This window comes from Mirounga angustirostris, unplaced genomic scaffold (assembly GCF_029215605.1).
Source record: "Mirounga angustirostris isolate CCGP_5_RB_7025 unplaced genomic scaffold, mMirAng1.0.hap1 SCAF_13, whole genome shotgun sequence".
NCBI classification, from domain to species: Eukaryota; Metazoa; Chordata; class Mammalia; order Carnivora; family Phocidae; genus Mirounga; species Mirounga angustirostris.
The window spans coordinates 62263418-62281626 of record NW_026991721.1 but is presented as its reverse complement, the minus strand read 5'-3'; the positions used below and the strand labels follow the sequence as shown (position 1 = coordinate 62281626).

At 54.1% G+C, this 18209-nt stretch overlaps 1 protein-coding gene and 1 long non-coding RNA gene across 4 annotated transcripts in view; one reads left to right on the top strand and one right to left on the bottom strand.

Annotated features, from left to right (window-relative positions):
- Positions 1 to 3180, top strand: part of SBF2 (SET binding factor 2) — a 472728-nt gene extending 469548 nt beyond the window's left edge. For all 3 annotated transcript variants that reach the window (XM_045894160.3, XM_045894159.3, XM_045894158.3), the window contains 2 exons: positions 645 to 776; positions 1793 to 3180. In XM_045894160.3, coding sequence (XP_045750116.1) covers positions 645 to 776; positions 1793 to 1891 — 231 coding nt within the window. In that variant the 3' untranslated portion in view covers positions 1892 to 3180. The remainder of the gene's footprint in view (positions 1 to 644; positions 777 to 1792) is intronic.
- A 5870-nt stretch (positions 3181 to 9050) lies between these two features.
- On the bottom strand, positions 9051 to 13797 carry LOC135362388 (uncharacterized). Its single transcript, XR_010407008.1, has 2 exons — positions 13438 to 13797; positions 9051 to 9344 (listed from the first exon to the last, which is right to left on the bottom strand). It is a non-coding gene; the product is annotated as an uncharacterized LOC135362388 (long non-coding RNA).
- Positions 13798 to 18209: the final 4412 nt, after the last annotated feature.

The window sequence follows — 18209 nt, the reverse complement described above, 5'->3', positions numbered from 1 at the left end:
CAACTGAGCCACCCAGACGCCCCAGGCATAAACATTTTAAATTTTAGTTGCTGTTGCCAAATTATAGTCCAAAAGGTTTCTAACAAATTATATCCCCACTAACAATGTTTGGGAATACCTAGTGCCTTTCATTCAACCTGAATATTATCAGCCATTTTTAATATTTCTTAATCTAAGTGAAAAGTGAAGTATTACTGATTTCATCACTTTTCTTTCATCAGCGAGGTTGCTCATCTTTTCAGATGTTTATAGGTTTTTGCATTTCTCCTGTGACTTGCCTGTTGAGATTTTTTTATCATTTTTCTACTAGATTGTTTATTTTTTTTCTTACCGATTTCTAGGAATTCTGTATATATTCTAAACCTGTTTTTTATATGTTACCTATGTTTCTTACAATTGTTAGTTGACATTTAATTTTATTTTTTAATATGTAATCTTTTTATTCATTCAAATTTCAAAAACATACGTCTTTTTCCTCCTTTCTGTCAGCCACCAAGAAGCAAGCGGTGTTTTTATTTTCTTGTTTATTCTTTCAGGCATAGGTTAGCAAGATGCAGAGGAAAGTATTCAAATACATTTTGAAAAGCCATGCCATTTTCCCTTTCTGTGTCTCTTATATGCCCTCTGTATCCTTTTGGTTCCAGCTGCGATACTATGACTCAGGTGAGGACACAAGCTGTAAAGGCCACATTGATCTGGCTGAAGTAGAAATGGTCATCCCTGCTGGCCCCAGCATGGGAGCCCCAAAGCACACGAGTGACAAGGCTTTCTTTGATGTAAGTTGATCTTGCTTGTCTTTTCCTGGCTCTGTACATGATTCCTTATAGTCCATCCACCTCCAAGAATTATGGGGCCTCAGAGCAATTGATGGTGACAGCAGGTAGGTTGCAGACCCCCTGGCTATGGGAATTGCTACAGAACTTGAACTCAGCACTCGATGCCCAAAGCTGACCTCTTCCTTCCCTCTGTTCGAATGTCTCAGAAAGGCTGCATATTGCTTTGCGCAAAGGACTTCTTCAGTGGGTGTCCAGCCACATATGGAGGCAGATGAATTCCCTATTAAGTATTGTTTGTTATTTTACTCACTACCTTCTGTCAAGAATAGATGCTACTTCCCTTTGGATCCAGTGGTCTTCATGCTTGACCGTCCATAAACATTGTCCTTAGTTATACATGATGACTATTTGCCCTTAGGTGAGCCTTGGGGCATTTTATGGGCCACATGATAGGATTCTTATCGAGTTCCCATAGCCAAGCAGGGCTTTAAAGAGCACAGTCATACTCTAGGGCTCTGTTCTAGCCATGAGGCCACTTCCCTGAGTCTGGGCTTCCAGGGTGGCCCCAACTGAAGCCTTTAGAGAAGGGGATGGAAAGGGGACAGGGAAGCCAACTTCCTCATGGTATGGCTGAATCTCACTCAGGCTTGCCTGAGGAGCACTGGGAGCTTCCATGGCACATTTGCTGCATTGGTGCAGTGCATGGGAGAGGCCAGAGCCATTCCTGACCCTCTTCCTTAGTCAAGGAAGGCCCCAGGAAAGTGCAAAGTTAGGCTCTCCTAGCATGTCTCCTTTTTCTGCCAATGGCCTTCTTATAATACCTGCAGTGACTCTGGGGACCAAGAACACAGTGTGACTGTGAAGGCAGTGACAGTATGGTCCAGGAGGGGAATGAGAACATAGAGGTTCTGGGGCGGTATGGGAAGGGAGGTTCACTGGGATTGATTCGCACACTTAGCCAAAGCCATAGAACAGGCCTGCCCTTCATCTGTGCTTCTCTTCATTTGGTTTTGTAGCTCAAGACCAGCAAACGTGTGTATAACTTCTGTGCCCAGGATGGACAGAGTGCCCAACAGTGGATGGACAGGATCCAGAGCTGTATCTCTGATGCCTGATGCCCATGGTCAACCCAAGCAGAAGAGGGAGGAAGGACTCATGCTGTCAGATAGAACAAAGTGCATGAATCCTTGAGGAGTTGACAGCTTCCTGTTTGGTTCTAAAGAGTCATCCCAGGCCTAAGGTTCTCCTGCCCAGTCTTACCCAGTGCCCTCTTTGAGCAGTTGCTATGTCTGCTTAGCCTGAGTGAATGTGTCACAGAGGGCTGGCCGAGAGCCCCAGGCACTCCCTATGTCTTGCACTAGGTTGTTCTAACAGGGTCTTAGTGGTTAGGGATCAGAAGAATGCTTCCTGAGCCAACTGTCATCTGTCCCCTAGGCAAAATGGCTACCACTTACTTGACTCCTTCTTGATGAAACTAGATCCTTTTTGTTCCCAAGGTCACAATTTCCTTGGAGAGCTTTCTGACAAGCAAAAATCAAAACTCTCCAAGATGATCTTACATTGTGTCTGGAACAGGTTTCCCAGCAGAATAGCTCCTACTCTTAACTGCCTGACCTTAGAGATGCTCAGTTCTCTGGTGCTCCCAAAAGGTGCTTCCATAACCCCTGCTGGGCCACTGGGGATCACAACAAGAACCTCAGTGCTCAGTGGCAGGCAAGGGGCGGGCGGGCGGGGGTGCACACAGGATTCTCCTGAAGGAAAAAAATGGCCCAGGGAAAGATGCAACAATGACCAGGCCAATGCAGTAAAATATTGCTTCCAAAACACTGAATTTTCTAGGCCAAAGGTGCCCTGAGGATCCAGGACTTTGTGTTCCTATGTATTCTTCTGCTCCCTGACAGCTTCTTACACAAAATAACATGCAAAAAGCCGAATGCACTAACTCACAACTAAACACTTGCACTGAACTCTTAAAGAAGCGAAGATATTGGAAAGACAGAAGCTGGCTGTTCATGAGCGCATCACACCTGTGACGGGCTGTGTAGACAGCGGCCGCACGGCGGCACAATCCGATGCCCAGACGGCATTTCTGCACATGCACAGTAAGAACTGTTTGTAGATTTTCTTTACTTTGGATAATGTTGTCTTTGTTCAGCTTAAGATCTGAGGAATGCTGTTGGTTCACAGCAAGCGAGGCAGCGAGCTCTCTGCCCATAGGTGCTGCCACCAGCCGGAGTCAGAGGTAGCTAGGTGGTTGTTGTGGAATGTTAATATGTTACATACCAAACTAATATTTCAAAAATATGTATATATGATTTCTATATCCTTGTTTTTCAGATAGCCTACTTATAATTTAATATAAAATTAACTGATTCGTGCGTAAGATTTCAGTAATGAAAATAGTTCCCTTTTTAAAAAATAAAAAATCACTTTGTCTTTGTAGATTACAAATAAATCAGATTTTCAAATTTAAAATTATCTACACACTAGGAAATAGAACTGTGTTAATATATAAGAAATTGGGGAATAATAAGAGTGAAGGATTTTTCTATCATTTTCATTTTATAAATTGCCACCTGTGAAAATGATTTTTGCACATTATTTGTATTTTTTCTTTGTATATGAAATAATTTTTGTACTTTGTAAAATATGGAGCCCATTGTACCTTCAGCTATTTGAGACTGTACACAGTGCTTCTTTTATAACTGGATTCTTTTAACTTTCGTAAAGGTGTTACATGCCTTACATTCACTAACCATCTTGAATTAAATTTATTTCTTAAGAAAAAGCATCCTCATTTGCTGTGAAATAAAACTCACTATGTAGTGCACAGTGCTCAGAAGGCAACATTCAGGATTTATGTATGAGACTAAAAGTTCAAGGGTGAAACGGCCCATTGCGGGCCTTGCTTACGAGGTCAGTAGACACACTGGACTCGCTGGCCTGAGCTTCGGGGCTCTGGACACACCGCCGCCGAGTTTAGGTAAGAGACCTGAAGCCGCTCTTCCCGCCCTGTGCCTTTCATGAGCGGTGTGCAATTGGTGGGGTCCTTTATGTCTTCTGGGTATATGGCCATTTGTGAGAACTTTAGGCAGGATAATCTGAACTCTAGTCGGGTGGCTGGCTTTTCCGTTCCAGGAAATCGTTAGCACAAATGAAGGCTCGGCGATTTCAGTTCTGGACAACGCTTCTTCTAGTTAAACCCTTGAGTTCACCTTGGGGACTGTAGCTACATCTCCACATGGAGCCAGTAGAATGCAGCTTCTCACCTCAGGGCTGAACCGCTAAGTCTTTTCATATCCAGGAGCCCTCTGTGAGCCAGGCAGAACGGCCCCCGGAGCCTTCAGATTCCCTCAGTCTAGAGGCTCAGGTGATCCAGGCGGGGGCCCTCAGGCTTCACTGGTCCCAGGATTCTGCCCCCGCCCCTCAAATAGCTGTGTCCCTGTAATTCAATCACAAGGGAAACCACTGAGATTGGGGGTTCAGCACAAGAATATCCAGATGCCATTCATTCCTCAGGTCTTAGCTGTGAGGGGGAGAAGAGCACTGGATTCCAAGGAAAAAAGACTACGGCCTGGCCCCTTATAAGAAGCCTATCCGCCACCCCTCACCTGTGGCGCCTGTGACAAAGCCTTTCTACAGCTGGGCTCTTGAAAGAGGCAGATCTTGAAAGGAGCGCATTGTGCAGGTCCTGCTCCCTAAACCCTGAGCCCAAGTTCTTTAGTCTCACTTCCCAAAGCCCTCCACCCAGTGGCCTCCATTCCAGAGCTAGAGCTTAAACTGTTAATGGCCCGGCACGTTTGCTTCTCAACAGAAATTGACATTTCTAGATATTTCATTGGGGGTTCTCTTAAGAGTTATTAAGTAACCCCATCATCCCATAAAGAATTTCTGAACAATGTCAAGCTGGTAACAAGCAACAGCAACTGGAGCTATGAATTAAGCAAAGAATAAGTCAGTATTGATGAAGAGAGAGGGCTTCCAGCAGCACTGTCAAATAGATACAAATGCAAGCCATATAATGTATCTTTTTTAAAGTAAAAAGAAATAGATGGAATTGATTTTAATAACATTTCATCTTATTTTTTATATATTTTACTTAACCCAGTATATCAAAAATATTATTTCAACATGTAATCAATCTAAAAAATTATTAATGCTATATCCTCATGCAGTTTACTCATCTCCCTTAGCCCCACTCAGGCTCAATCCCAGAGGTAGTATTTCCATCTTATGGACTGCTGCCAGGCCCATCCGTTTTTAGTATGTGAAGCATCCAACAGAACCCAAATCATAATGGACAGTTTCAGATGTCCCTTTTGGTGTACGGTGGTCAAGTGTTCTGTCTCTACCAGAGCCTGGTAACATGCTAGAAACTGTTTCTCAGAAGGTGTGTAATTCGCTGTTGCTGATAGCGCGGCCCTGCCATGGCCTCCCAGGGGCCTGCTTCGGGATTCTCCCACTGGGACTTGCCATGAGCTCTATACTACATCTTTCCCCGTCCCCATTGCCAACACTCCCAACACCTCCAGCTTCCAGGCACGGTAGCCTGGCCCTGTTGCAGAGCCTCTGCTGTGGGACCTACCTGCAGCCGGCAGCTCTACACCTCACCCAGAATACTGTGTTGTCCCTGAGCCCAAAGACACTGTGCTTTCCTCACGGCGGCAAGAGATACAAGATACAGCAATTTCTCTTACTCTTTACTTTCACTTTCTTTCCCTGGCCACTGAACCCCTTAAAAACTTCACTAAAGGGGCAGGTCCTTAAATCTTCATCGGTTTTCTATGCTACACTCTGCAGTGTGTGTGACTGTGCCATGGCCTCCAGGATAGGACACCTCTTACTCATCCTGCCTGATCAGCACGGGCTCATTGATGTAATGGATCAGTGTGATGTTCTGTGGGATATCCACATGGCCCTGATCTCTTGAGATGCCATTAAGACAGAGGGCAAGGCAGTTTACACAACCCTGAGGCAAAACTGTAAATGAGTATTATTGTCTATCCCATGTGATTATGAACTGTTTCTGATCCCCTTTTCTAATTGGAATGGAAAAGAGCACATCGACCAAATGACTGCAGACCACATACCGAGGGCCTTACTAATCAGCTCTAGCAGTGATCCCGTGTCTGGCACAGCATCAGCGAGCGCGGCTCCTCCTTGGCGCAGCCAGAGCAGTCCAGCTAGTCCTCGTCCAGGATGCGTCGGATTCACGCAGAGGTCAGGTGGGTGACTTCAATGGAGAAACAGTAGGGACCACCACCCCTTCATCCTTGAAGTTGTTAATGGTGGCATTACTTTCTGCCATATCCCCTGGTATGAGATTTTCTTATTTACTATTTGGGGCAAGGCAAGGGAGCCGGGAGAAAGCAGTTTCAGAAGCTTGCACTTGGCTTTCTCTACTATGATTGCTCCCACGACGTAAGCCAGTGACCTGATGTGGGGGTCACTGCCCCTGTCAGAGCACGTGAGTTCTGACTAAGCACTCAGGTACAAAGGACTGGTGGCAGCTTCGGACCCAGCCAGACTTTAGCCGTGACTCCCCTCTTCCCTGACCTCCAGGGGCCCCATTCTGGAAAAGGGCCCATGACGATGCTTTGAGTCTCAGGTGTTCATGTCAGCTAAAACTCCGGTGTCTACTAGTCCCTTTTCTCTAGTGAATAGTCACCCAAATAAACAGTTTTCTCTGGGAGAAAACTTCAGGAATCACCGTACATACTTGCTGCACTTTTGCAAGGTCCTTCCTCCTAGACCCCTGGTCCCTCTTTAGACTATGGGTTCCAGATCTGCAAATTGGCTCAGGCCTGGGAACTGAGCAGGGGACCAAGGCTTTCCATTGTGCCTGCCCCCTGCACCTCCATTCCTGTCTGCTTTTTTCATTGTAGTTATTAAGCAGAGCCTTACTGGCTGCCGGTTTGCCCGTAGGGACACCATGCTCCATGTGCCTTCTCCACAACTTTCTGTGCGTTGAACCCCTTTGCCTACCCCTCCGCCATTACTGGCCTTACATAATATATCCATTCCAGCCCACCCACTTCTGCCAGCTTCTCTTATTTCTTCTTTACCATCTGCCAGGAAAACTCGGGTATTTCCATTTCACTGAGTGCTGGCCACTGCTTTTTCCAGACTTCTAAGAGCCACCCCCAGCAGAATCTGCCCTATCGCCTCGTGTTCCATCCAGGGTATTAAATCTGTGTCTCAAGAAAGTGCCCCCAAATCCATGAATTCTTGCTTATCCAGTCTTACATTCCAGCCCCCTTAATCAAGCGTTCCCAAAATCCAATTCCAGGAGCATTCCTCTAGCTCCTGCCAGTGTCTGTCTGTGGTAGTTACTATTCTTTCATGTATACTCTCTTTCCTTCACTAGCAGGCCCAGTATGTCTCCAGCTGGATTATTCTGGAATTCAACCCCCTAATTACGGTCCTTGGCTAGCAGGGGAGAAAGTGGGGGCCACTCCCGAGAAGGTACCTGTTGCCCGGCAGGGGTGAGACCTCTGTGGCATCCATGAGCATAGCAGAGGTGCTGGCTCTTAGGAGGAGGGGGGGCCAACTCTGTAAGCCTAGAGGGTCAGGAAGGCTGCAGCACCCGCATCCTCCGGGGCCTCCATCCTGATGTCTTTATCTCGCATTGCAGGGTTCCAGACTTTCCCCACCAGGGCCTGACCTTCACATAACTACCTTGGCTGAGCATTCATACTTATCTGTGCAACTCTTATCTTCAGCCTGCCACTCAGCTATGTCTGTCCTCCACTGCCAGAGATAAGCGCTTCTTTGTCAGCTTCCATGGAGGCTTGCAGGCTGGCACACTTGCCCAGCAACTGCTTGTCCGTGGCCAGTGGTCCCTCTGCAGACCATCAGCCTGCGCTCACGGTAACCAGCCAATTTGGGGGGCATGGTTCCACCTCCCCCCCACCCCGCCTTATTTTTTAAATGCCTGGATGATCACACCTACCATAACATTCCCCTCCCCTAGGAAGTTTCCCGGGGTCCTCACCAGTGAACTCTTCAGCATTTGAGCCACTACCTTGCTCTAGGGACTATCTGGGGCCCCATCAACCAGGATGGCATCCTCTTCCCCATCCCCTCTGAGACAGTCCCAAATCCCCATCTTGCCACTGTTTCCTCGGACCACTTATGGTGGTCCTGGTCCTTCTACAAAGATAGGACTCGCTATGTTCAAAAGACTTACGGGGGGGAACACGCATGAGGGAAGATGAGCAGGGCACAGTTTGGCGGCAGGTTGGGATGTAGGTTTGACCCCTGTGAGCAAGAGACAGAAGGATGGAAGGTGGAATGGAAGAGTCTGAGGCTGCGGTTCGGATCTAAAAGGAGCAAGGCGAACGGGGAGCCCTTGTGCCAAGACCGTCTGTCAGAGAAACCTTGTATCTCCCAAGAAGGAACCCACCTTAGTCATTGGCCGAGAGCAGCCTGTGGGCCTCAGCGCAAACCCTGAGGATATCAGAGCGCAGCCACAGGGGCCAGTCTGAAATCTGAGAGGTGCATTTTCACAGCCAGCACCCAGGTTCTAGGGGTTTCTCTCCATTGGAGCTCTAGACCCAAAGGAACAAAGGTGTCTGCATTTCCCACCTGACAGCAGTATATACAGAAGCTCCCAGCTCTGTCACGTACTAGCTTTTTTGGCCTAACTTCTCTAGCCTTATATTCCTCACCTATAAAATGGGAATAGAAGTTGTGATGATATGTATGAAAGTACCCAGCACAAATGAATTCTCAATATTATCATTTGATTGAATCAGATTTATTCAAATACGTAACAAACACCTAGTACAGGCTGGGTCCCGAGGAGTCTCTGGATGAGTAAGAGACAGACATGCCCAAAGAGTCAGAAAGAGACAGACCGTCTGTGGTGTGCAGAATAATGCCCACCACCCCCGAACACATCACGGCCACATCCCCAGAATTTGTGAACATGCTACCTGATGCGGCAAAGGAGAATTAAGGTTGCAGATGAAATTAAGTCTGCGGGAATCAGCTGACCTCAAGAGATCTTCCTGACGCACCCAGCGTCATCACAAATGTCCTTATAAGTGGAGGAAGGAGGCGGAAGTGAGTGGCAGAGAGACGCAACACAAGAGACATGGCCAGTCACTGCAGGCTTTGAAGATGGAAGGGGCCAAGGAATGTGGGCAGCCTCTGGAAGCTGGAAAAGGCAAGAAAACATCCTCCCTCAAAGCCTCCAGAAGGAATGCAGCCCTGCAAACACCTGGAGGTTTGCCCAGTGAGACCCATTTGGACTTCAGACCTTCAGAACCGTAAGATAATAAATCTGGGTTTTTTATTTTGTTACATAAGTTAACACATTTATTACAGGCTAGCGATGTTTCAAATGGTGGAGCTTCTACTGGTCTTTCAACTCCTCGGTCTTCAGATGGCGGACTTTACTGTGATGGCAGGAATGGTTCTGTGGGTCCAGGCACCACCTGTCTTAGGTTTTCAGGCACGAACCGACGCCAGATCCCCGCAGCTCGTCTCTTTGTCTTGGTTTTGCCACAGGAGGAACAGGTGTACTTGGCATGCTGGCTTATTTCAGTTTTCCTCACCATTTTCCTGAGGGAAACAGATCCCACATTTAGCAGCAATCCTGCCCTTCTTGGTGCGCTTAGCCATGTCACCACAGACAACAGACGAGGGCATGCCTGCTCACACACGTGCCCACCCTAGTGACACAGGCCCACCTGTCACCTACAGTCCACCTGTTTCTGGCGACCTCTCTCAACATCCACATTTCCTAGGAGCAGCTGAGTTTGGCAGGTGGGGTTGGGGGTCCCTGCTGTGACCCCATCACTAGAGGCCTCACCAGTGGGAGGCAGCTGGAGGTCATTTCACTGTGGGGGCTTCAGTAGGCGAGGTTCCAGGGCAAGCCTGACCGGGCTCGCGTTTCCCCAAAACCTCCCTCTGTGGGATGGAGCCTACCATGAACGGGGCAGTCACCCAAAACCACAGAGGGTCCCATTATTCATTCAGTCAGTACATTTATTGGTACTTGCTGTGTGAGTGCCTGTTCCGAGACTACTTTGGACCCCAAGTCAAAGAAGCCATTACGCACACCTGCAAGGTCAGCTGTGCAGGTGGGGACAGCTAGGGGCTGGCAGAAAAATGGGAGGAGACCCTAGCCCAGCCCCGGGGCATCAGAGAAGACCTTCCAGTGTGAAAAACTGACGTGACTGGAGTCGTTTGAAAACAGGGTCGCGAGAATCCGCCTCACCTGCCCGTGTTTGACCCGGGCAACGCGCCTGTTGTTTGCAATCGTCCACAGAGTCAACAGGACAGCAGGCCTCCTGGCCATAAAGCTGTTGGCTGTGGGCTTTGGGAAGATGGAGCAGGTCACTAAAGCATACCAGGAATAGTTCCGTTTGTTAACCCAATAGTCAATCGGTGTGCACCCCACAGCAGTGCGGCCTGGCAGCACTGAATCACAGAATCCCCCCCTTCCTCTCTCTGGTGAAGCCCCTTGCTCTCGTCCGAAGGCAGGACACTTCTCTGGTTACAGCCAGAGTCTGTGCCCCCCACACTGCAATTCTTGGGTCCCAAATACACACTCGTTTGCCTCTTGTTGTGGCTCTTCATTTTCAGGTTAACACCTGAATACATGACGTGGAGGCTAAGTCTTAGGACAAGAAGGAGCTAGCTGGGCAAAGGGGAAGGGAGGAGGGCAAGGAAAGGCAGTTAAGCCAGGACGGGACATGTGTTTAGAAAGCTCTGCCTGGTGAAGATGCGCAGGGGGACTGGGAAGGCGGGTGCAGCCAGCGGCTGTTGTGGTTGTTCAGATCTGAGAAGGCAGGCAGCGGGGCTGGAGAGACATACCCGAGGTGGCATGTGTAGAGGGGCCAACCTGCTGGGGACAGTGGGCAGAGAGGGGAGAGGGACAGGACTGTCAGGTTAGTGCCCGAGAGACCTGAAAACGGCCACAGCCTCCGAGTCCAGTGGAGGAAAGACGGCCAGGCAGACAGCAGAAGCCCGGGCCCTGGCCCCACGGGCAGGCCGCACACTTCCACAGGGGCCCTGCTGGGGGGGTGGGGGCGCAGCACTGCCAGGCTCTGGGAGAGCTAGTGTCCCACAGCGTCAGGCACGCGGCCCCCTGCCCAAGTCACAGACACACGGTGCGACTTGATGGAGAGAAATCGAGTAGCCACTCTGCTCTGCAGCTGAGGGCTCCCCGCTTTGGAGAGAGAGGTCAGATGCCCAGGTCGGATGGTAGTGTCTGATGGAGACGGGCTTGAACCCAGGCCTGAGCGACTATGTCCCGCTCTCACCCTCCCCAGCCATCATCCTTCAACCAGGCCAGTCTTGGCACCAGAGAAAGGAGATTAGCGGGGACCCGTGACTGCCACCTCTCACCCAGCCAGGCCAGGCCACTTAGAGGGCCATCCAAGGCCAGGAGCACACTGCCATGACGTCACCCTCCTGGGGACTTGACCAGGACATCAAGTTTCCTCTGCGGGTGGAATGAGCTAGGGCCTCCAGGAGAGGACAGAGGGGCCCATAGCTGACTCAGCACCCTTACATTCTCTCCACACGGGCCACACACCCCACAGACCACCTGAGAAGCATATATCCCTGTCTGGAAGCGAGGGTTCCTGCCTCCCTGCCAAGAAGAGCACAGGCCTAGCCCAGCTCGTCCCCCACTGTCATACAGCTCAGCAAAGCTGGGCCTTCCAGGAAACGCACGCCTGGCCCGAAGAAATAAGAGTTCAGGGCTTAGAACAGGGACGTTCATGTGATCCTGGTGAGAGCTGGTCCTGTCTGAGCCTGTTTCCTCATCCGAAATATGAGGCTGGGCTCATTTACCCCAAAGCTTCAGCAGCTGTGACGCTCTTTCTGTGTCTGCTCTACAGTCTCTGGCCCCATCCCAGCTGAAGGGTTGGACACCAGATGCCTGGTCCCTGCAGAGAGCCCCCGACTCTGCCCTCGGAGATCCACCTCCTCACTCCCCGCAGGTCCCCCGAGGTTCGAGGTTCAGTGCAGCCCCAGCCAGAGGAATGTGAGCCATTCCCGGCATCTCCTCCCCTGTGGCCAGCCCAGAGAGGGTCTGGGGCCTCTGGGCCATTCTGACAGGAAATTAGCTGGGCCTGGCCTTCCCCACTACCAGCTGCTCTGCTGACCCTGACCCCGTGTTTTCTGAAACCCGATACTGCAAATTTCAGAGCCTCCTCTCCATTCCCAAGGAGGCCTGGGTGAGCTCTGTGTCTAACCTCCAGCCTGCATGAGGGTTAGCCTTCCTGCCCTGGGAACTCCAGCCCTGCCGTGACCCTCAGCAGGCCCTACTCTGTCTAGGAGACTGGTGTCCCCATGTCTGAGGCTTCAGGCAGAGCCCATGTGCAGAGGGCCTACAACATGGAAAATGGCTTAGAGGGAAGCAAGTGGGAAGGGATGTGGAGAGACCACGTTAGGGGCTGTTGTGGTCCAGCAGATGAGTGGCCGTGGTTAGGATTAGGAAGGGGCAGTGAAGATGTGAAGAACTGGGCAGAGCCCAGAGCTATGGAGGCAACAGGAAGAAGGAGGGGCGGGCAGTGTTAGCCTGGCCATGGAGGCTGCAGGGAGAGGTGTCCGAGGCCCCTTAGTTTCTTGAGTTGCAAAGCCTCTTGGGGAGACAGGGAGCACCAGGGGCTGAGCAGCCCTGTCGCGGAGGAGAAAGGGCCCCAAGTTTGCCTTGGATCATACAGGCTAAGGTGCCTTTCAGATGTCCTAGTGAGCATTTGGATAGAGAGAGGAATGAGCTGGAAATGCACACTAGGGAGGCAGGAAAGTAGATGGTAACCCAAGCTGAGAGGCGGACAGGGGTGCCACAGGCGGGAGTTCAGAGAAGAGAGCCAGCCTGCGCCCAAGGACACTAATGCTGAGTGGCCTGTGCGGGGTGGACCCGGAGGGAGCGGTGAGGAGCGGCCGAGAACCACCCAAGAATGCTGCGCCCGCAAGGAACGGAGAAGGGCGGTTCAAGGGGCCAGTGCTGGAAGCTGCTGGACGACTAGGAAGAGGAGGGTCCTGGGTCACTGACGACTTCAGGGCGCGCGCTCTAGGGGAGTGAGGGGCCGATTAGGCAGGCTGCAGTGGGCTGGGAGGCCGTGAGAGGTGCGCAGCAGAGCGGCGTGGGGAGAACTGCCCTGTGCAGCGGCAGGGGGGCTGTGGAGTCAGACAGGACCTGGCTTGTTCGCGTTTAGGGCGAGCGAGACGCGAGCGTGTTTACACGTAGCCGCCGAGGGCCCTGCCCCCGAGGCGTTGATTAGACCGCGAAAGCAGGGACGACCCCCAGAAAGGTGGCCTGGAGCCCGCCGGGGCCTTGCGAAGGCGACTCCGCGCCCAAGGGGCCGAGCTAGAGGGACGGGCGAGCGCGGCCGCCGCGGGGCGCTGTCCTCTCCCCGCCGCCAGCCCCCGGCCACGCTGCCCGGGCCCCCCGCCGCCCCCGCCCCGCGCACGCACGCACACGCACACGCACACGCACGCACGCGCGTCTTAAAGCTCGGGGAGCCCGGCATAAAACTCGGCTCCGAACGGGTCGTCTGTACTGGGGATGACGGACGTAGACAGTCACACACACGCTTCTCGTCGGGGTGTGGGTTTCCCTGAGAAGTCGGGTCGCGTGCAGCGCCAGGTTCCATCCCGAACGACGGCAAGCTACTGTCGCACTGAGCTTTCCACTCACGGGTTTGTACGAAGCCCGCCGTTCGCCTCTGCCTGGAAAGAGCCGGGAGCCAGCGCCGCCGCGAGCAGCGCCCTCGTCCCCGCGTCCCCGCGCTAAGCCCCCGCTCCCGGAGACACGGGCAGGCGCCGGTGCCGAAGGGCGGAGCTGGATGGCCACGTCGCACCCCGGCCCTCCCTGTGCGCAGCGGAGCTGAGCGGGGCACGTCACCCGGGCGGGCACGGAGACACCGGTGGTGAGCGGGAGCCTCGCCGTTCCCGAGCTCTCCGCGGCTCCTGCCAGCACCCGCCCTGGCTTCAGACACGCTCTCACCCAGTGTCTCGTGGTTTCCCTCCAGCCTCTCGGCCACTCCGCCCAGGGCGCCCGTGCTGCCTGTTGCCCCCAACCGCCCCGGACCCCGTCTTTTCTCTGCCCCTTCGCTGGACGGCTGGCGCGGAGTGCCGCCTCATCGTCGTCGCAACTCAGGCCGAAGGCGCTTCGCGAGCCCCGGCTGCCTCCGGACGCCCCCACCCGAGCACGCAGAGGCGCCCTGACCGTGTGACAGGTGCACCTCCTCTCCCAGCACTCCCTGCCCGCCGCAGCAGCAGCCTTGCTTCTCTTCCTCGGAAACGGGAACTCCTTACACTTGCCCTGGCCCCAGGCTGAGTCGTCCTCGACGGAATGTTCCCTGCTCTCACACTCACAGCTGACCCAACTTCAAAGTACACCCTCAAGCTGTCCACTTGTCACCTTCGCCACCGCCAGCCTGGCCCACCTCTCACCTGGGCTTGTGCAGGAGCGTCCTCAGCGGTCTCCTCCACCCAACAGTGGCTAGGGGGCCCCTAGAAATGAAAGCTCAGGGCATCCTCTGTCCAGCCCCCCCGCCCCCGGTGCCATTCCCTCTTCCTTGGACTGGACCTTACAACAGCTTACAAAACCTGTGGCAACCCCTCCCTCTGCGCCCGTCCGGCCTCTTCTCCAGCCATGGGCCCCTTGCTCATCTGCACCAGCCGCCACCACCACACCTGTGCTGCCCTCTTCCTAGGACACTCCTCCCGCAGACTTGGCTGAGCTCACCCCTCACTTCCCTCCGCTCTCTGCCCAGAGACGCTCCGCGGCATGTGCGCATGTGCGTGACAGCCCCCAGCCCTGGCTTGGCCCCCCGCGCTCATCGCCCGCTCTGCGGTGTCCACAGCATCGCGTCTCACGCTCAGCTGCCGGCCTGTCCCCGCCTCAGAAAGCAGGCTTTGTGAGGGCTGTAACTTCCTGTTCGCAGTCTGCCTCTCAGCACATGGAAGCGTCGTCGAGGCACAAACATGCACATAAATAAGCACTAATAAAAACTTGTGGGCGGAGCAAGAGTAGCTGAGAGGATGGCCGCTGGGCACAGGGGAGGGCGCCCAACCAGCTGAGGGAGGATGGGAAGGACAGACTGAGAGATCCACAAAGGATGGAGAGAAGGGTGCCCTTCCTGACCTGCCAGGTCCAACCTGCAGGAGGCTTGTATGTTGGTGAGGTCTGCAGCCGGTTTTATCCTCAACTGTCTCCCGCCTCTTCCCTGATGATACAGGTGTCTGTTCCTTGCAACCAAAATAGTCTTGACTCAAGCACTATCCTTCCACCCACCCTCCACATCTCCACCCTCCATCAAGCCTCCCAACCATCTAGACATCTAGTCATCTGTCTGCAAGTCAAACAGCCCACCAGGCCCTTCATCCGCAAGAGCGCCTGCCTGCCCGGGGTCCACCCACCCACCTGTCAGAACCAACAACTGTCCCTCTACACGTCAGCCCCTCAAAACACACATGGTAGAGTGGGGCCAGATCATGAAGGGTCTTGAACACCAGCTAAACAGTGGGGAGCTATGGAAGAATTTTGAGCAGCAAAGTTATATAATCAGATCTGTATTTTAGAAATGGAACACTGGCAGTTGTGAAGAAGATGGATTAGAGGAGGAAATCTAAAGCAGGAAGACCGGTTGGGGTAATAATCCAATATTCCAGATGATGAAATAGGGCAGAAGGAGAGTGGCTAGGGAAAGGAAGCTTTGAGAAGACAGGGGAGCAGCCCTGGGAGCAGGCTTGCCCAGATGGGGGACCATCTAATGGGCCTTGGCTTGGCAACCCCCAGGTGGGCCAGCTCTCAGGTGCGGCTGGGCCTCCTGCACATCTGGCCCCAGAAGTTCAGGACAGCCAGTTCCCAGGGGCCCAACCCAGAACCAGTCCTTTCTGGGCCCATCTACAGAGCCCTCTGCCCTATAGCTCGAGGCCCTGAGCAAGTGGTACACCAACTCCAGTGTCACAGCTCAGCCCGGGCTGCAGAAAGCTGGGGCCTCTTCTCTGTTTTCTCCAACTCCTCGGAGGCTGGGCCTCAGGCCCAGTGAAGTCACAGTTTGGGAGACAGCCCTGGCTCCCTGCCACCCATGGAGGCTATATTTGGAGCAAGACAACTCCCTACAGACATAGACTAGGGACCCACCCTGCAGCGCTGCCCCAACAATTTTACCTATCCAAGCGGTGTGAGTGTCACTCACATTTTCACGTACTTATTCATTCATTCGGTCCCTCATTTATTCATTCCCCATGTAGTTGCTGACCCCCTCGTAGGACGGGGCAGGCAGGATGTATGGTGGGCACGTGTATGCGTGCGAATATCTATGGCAATCTGTGTTGAAAGAGGGATGGCAGAACATACTCTCCGTGCCCTCCCCAGGGTTCCACGGTGTCCGTGACTCAGGATCAGGTGTCAGCGGCGTCTGCGGGCACCTGCGAGCATGTGCGTGCAGGCAGGCGCTCCCCGAGGAGGCAGCTATGACTCACCCGCACACGGCGTCTGTACCGTACCTGCGGGGAGAGGACTGTGTGTGCCAGCACGAGCCCTTGTCCCCAGGGTGGGGGGGGAAGCGGTGGTGACTAACTCGGCTGCATTCGGTGACTGGGTGCCCACAGGCCAGCTGCGACTTTACACCTTGCTCACTTGCCAAGCCAAACAGCCAGTGCTGGGTGCGAATATTCTGCACAGAGTGTGCAGGGGACAAAGTCCCAAGTCAGCGGCCTCCAGTAAGCGATCGGGGCCCAGCTGCGTCTGCCCCTCCCCTGGCATAGGGCCCGCATCTCAACCTCTCCCCCCTGGCCTCCTGGAGTCTAGGAGACTGTGCCTCATGCGGACTCCTCCGTCCCCCTCACCTGCCAGTCCCAGGTCTGCGCGCGTTAGGAGCCAGGCGGAGAGGCACCAAGCTGCCAGCCCAACCCGTTTTCCTCCCACACCCCACACCCCAAGCCCCTTCTGTTTTCAGCCATGATCGCATCTCTCTCCATCTCCCAGGCGCAACCGTAGCAAGCACAACCCCGGGAGCGTTTCCGATCTCTGGGGCTCCGGACCCACGGCCTCGGCACTGCGGGGTCCTTCCCCGTCCCTTCCTCTGTGTTCCTTGCCCTGTCTATCCCCCGCTGTCTCTCTCCTTATCTGCCCAAGGGTCTATCTTTGTCTCTTTCCGAGGCCGACTGTCTGCAGCGGAGGCTTCACGGGAGTGGAGGTGCTGACAGGGTGGGGGGTGTGGGGAGACCACTCGGTGTCCCTTCTTGAGCCTTATCAGGAAAACTGAAGTTACTGCTCAGGGCTCGGGCTGGAATTTCGCCCCGGATGACCTCGCTCCGTTTGCCGGGGCCTCCGCAGGGACAGCCAGGGTCAGACCAGGCAGGAAACAGGCCCCTGCTTGTTGGCTGCTCCCCCTCCCTCGTCACCCACTCTCATTCCCGCCGCCGGCCCCCAGCCAAGCCTGTCCACAGAGGACACGGAGGGGAGAGGGCCACCCCTTCCTAGGCTCTTACAGGAACAGGGCCCGGGCTCTGTGCGTGCTGGGGGCGGCGGGGAGGGGTGAGTCATGACCAGAATGCCTCAAGCTACCCAGCAGGGCACTCCCCAGGCCCCCAAAAGGAAACCTCAGGGCCCGAGAAGGAAGGGGGCTCCGCCACCTTCTCCCCTCATGGGCTTCCAGGCAGGCCTGCACTGCAGGCGTGTGGTACATGCCGTGGGGCTGGGGGAGCCTCGGAGTCGGGACACCTGGGTTTTGTCCCCCATCCGTCACTGCCTGCCCTTGGGCAGTTCCCTGTCTCAACCCCGTCTTCTTCATCTGTAAAGTTGGGGGGGGGGGGGCGCCACCTTTTTGGGCTGTTGAAGACACAGTGGGGCGGCTCCGGTAGGCTCGGCGTCCGTGGGTTTCCTCAGCCCTTGGCGGACACGGCCGCGACCCGCGGGCGCTCCCACCCGCCCCGACAGGACCGACCCTGCTGCGGGCGGGACGAGGGCTGGCGGGGCGGCCCGGGCGGCCGGGAGCGTGGCCGCGGCGCACGCCTGCCACCTGGCGGCCCCCAGCGGCGTCGCCCAGGCCAGCGGCCCGCGTCCCCGGCTCCGCCTCGCCGTGCGCCAGGCCACAGGCTCATTGCCCCAAAGGCGTCAACAGCTCACTGCCCCTGGGTCTGCGCCGCTTCAGGACCTGCCGGGGAGGTCTGGATAAGGGGGATCGTCCCTGACGGGGGCGGGCATGTCCCTCCTTCAGCCGAAAGTAGGCCTGAGAACCCCGGTCCATTGTCCCTGGAGGGTGGGATTATAGCGGTATTGTATTCTCTCGGCATACCTCCTTTGTCTCCATTTTCCACACTGGGTGTGTATTACTTTGCGATGAAAAAAAAACTACAAACGTTATTTTTAAAAGATTTTATGTATTTGAGGGGGGGTGGGGGGCTGCAGAGGGAAAGGGAGAGAGAGAATCCCAAGAGGTTGCTGCACCCAGCTTG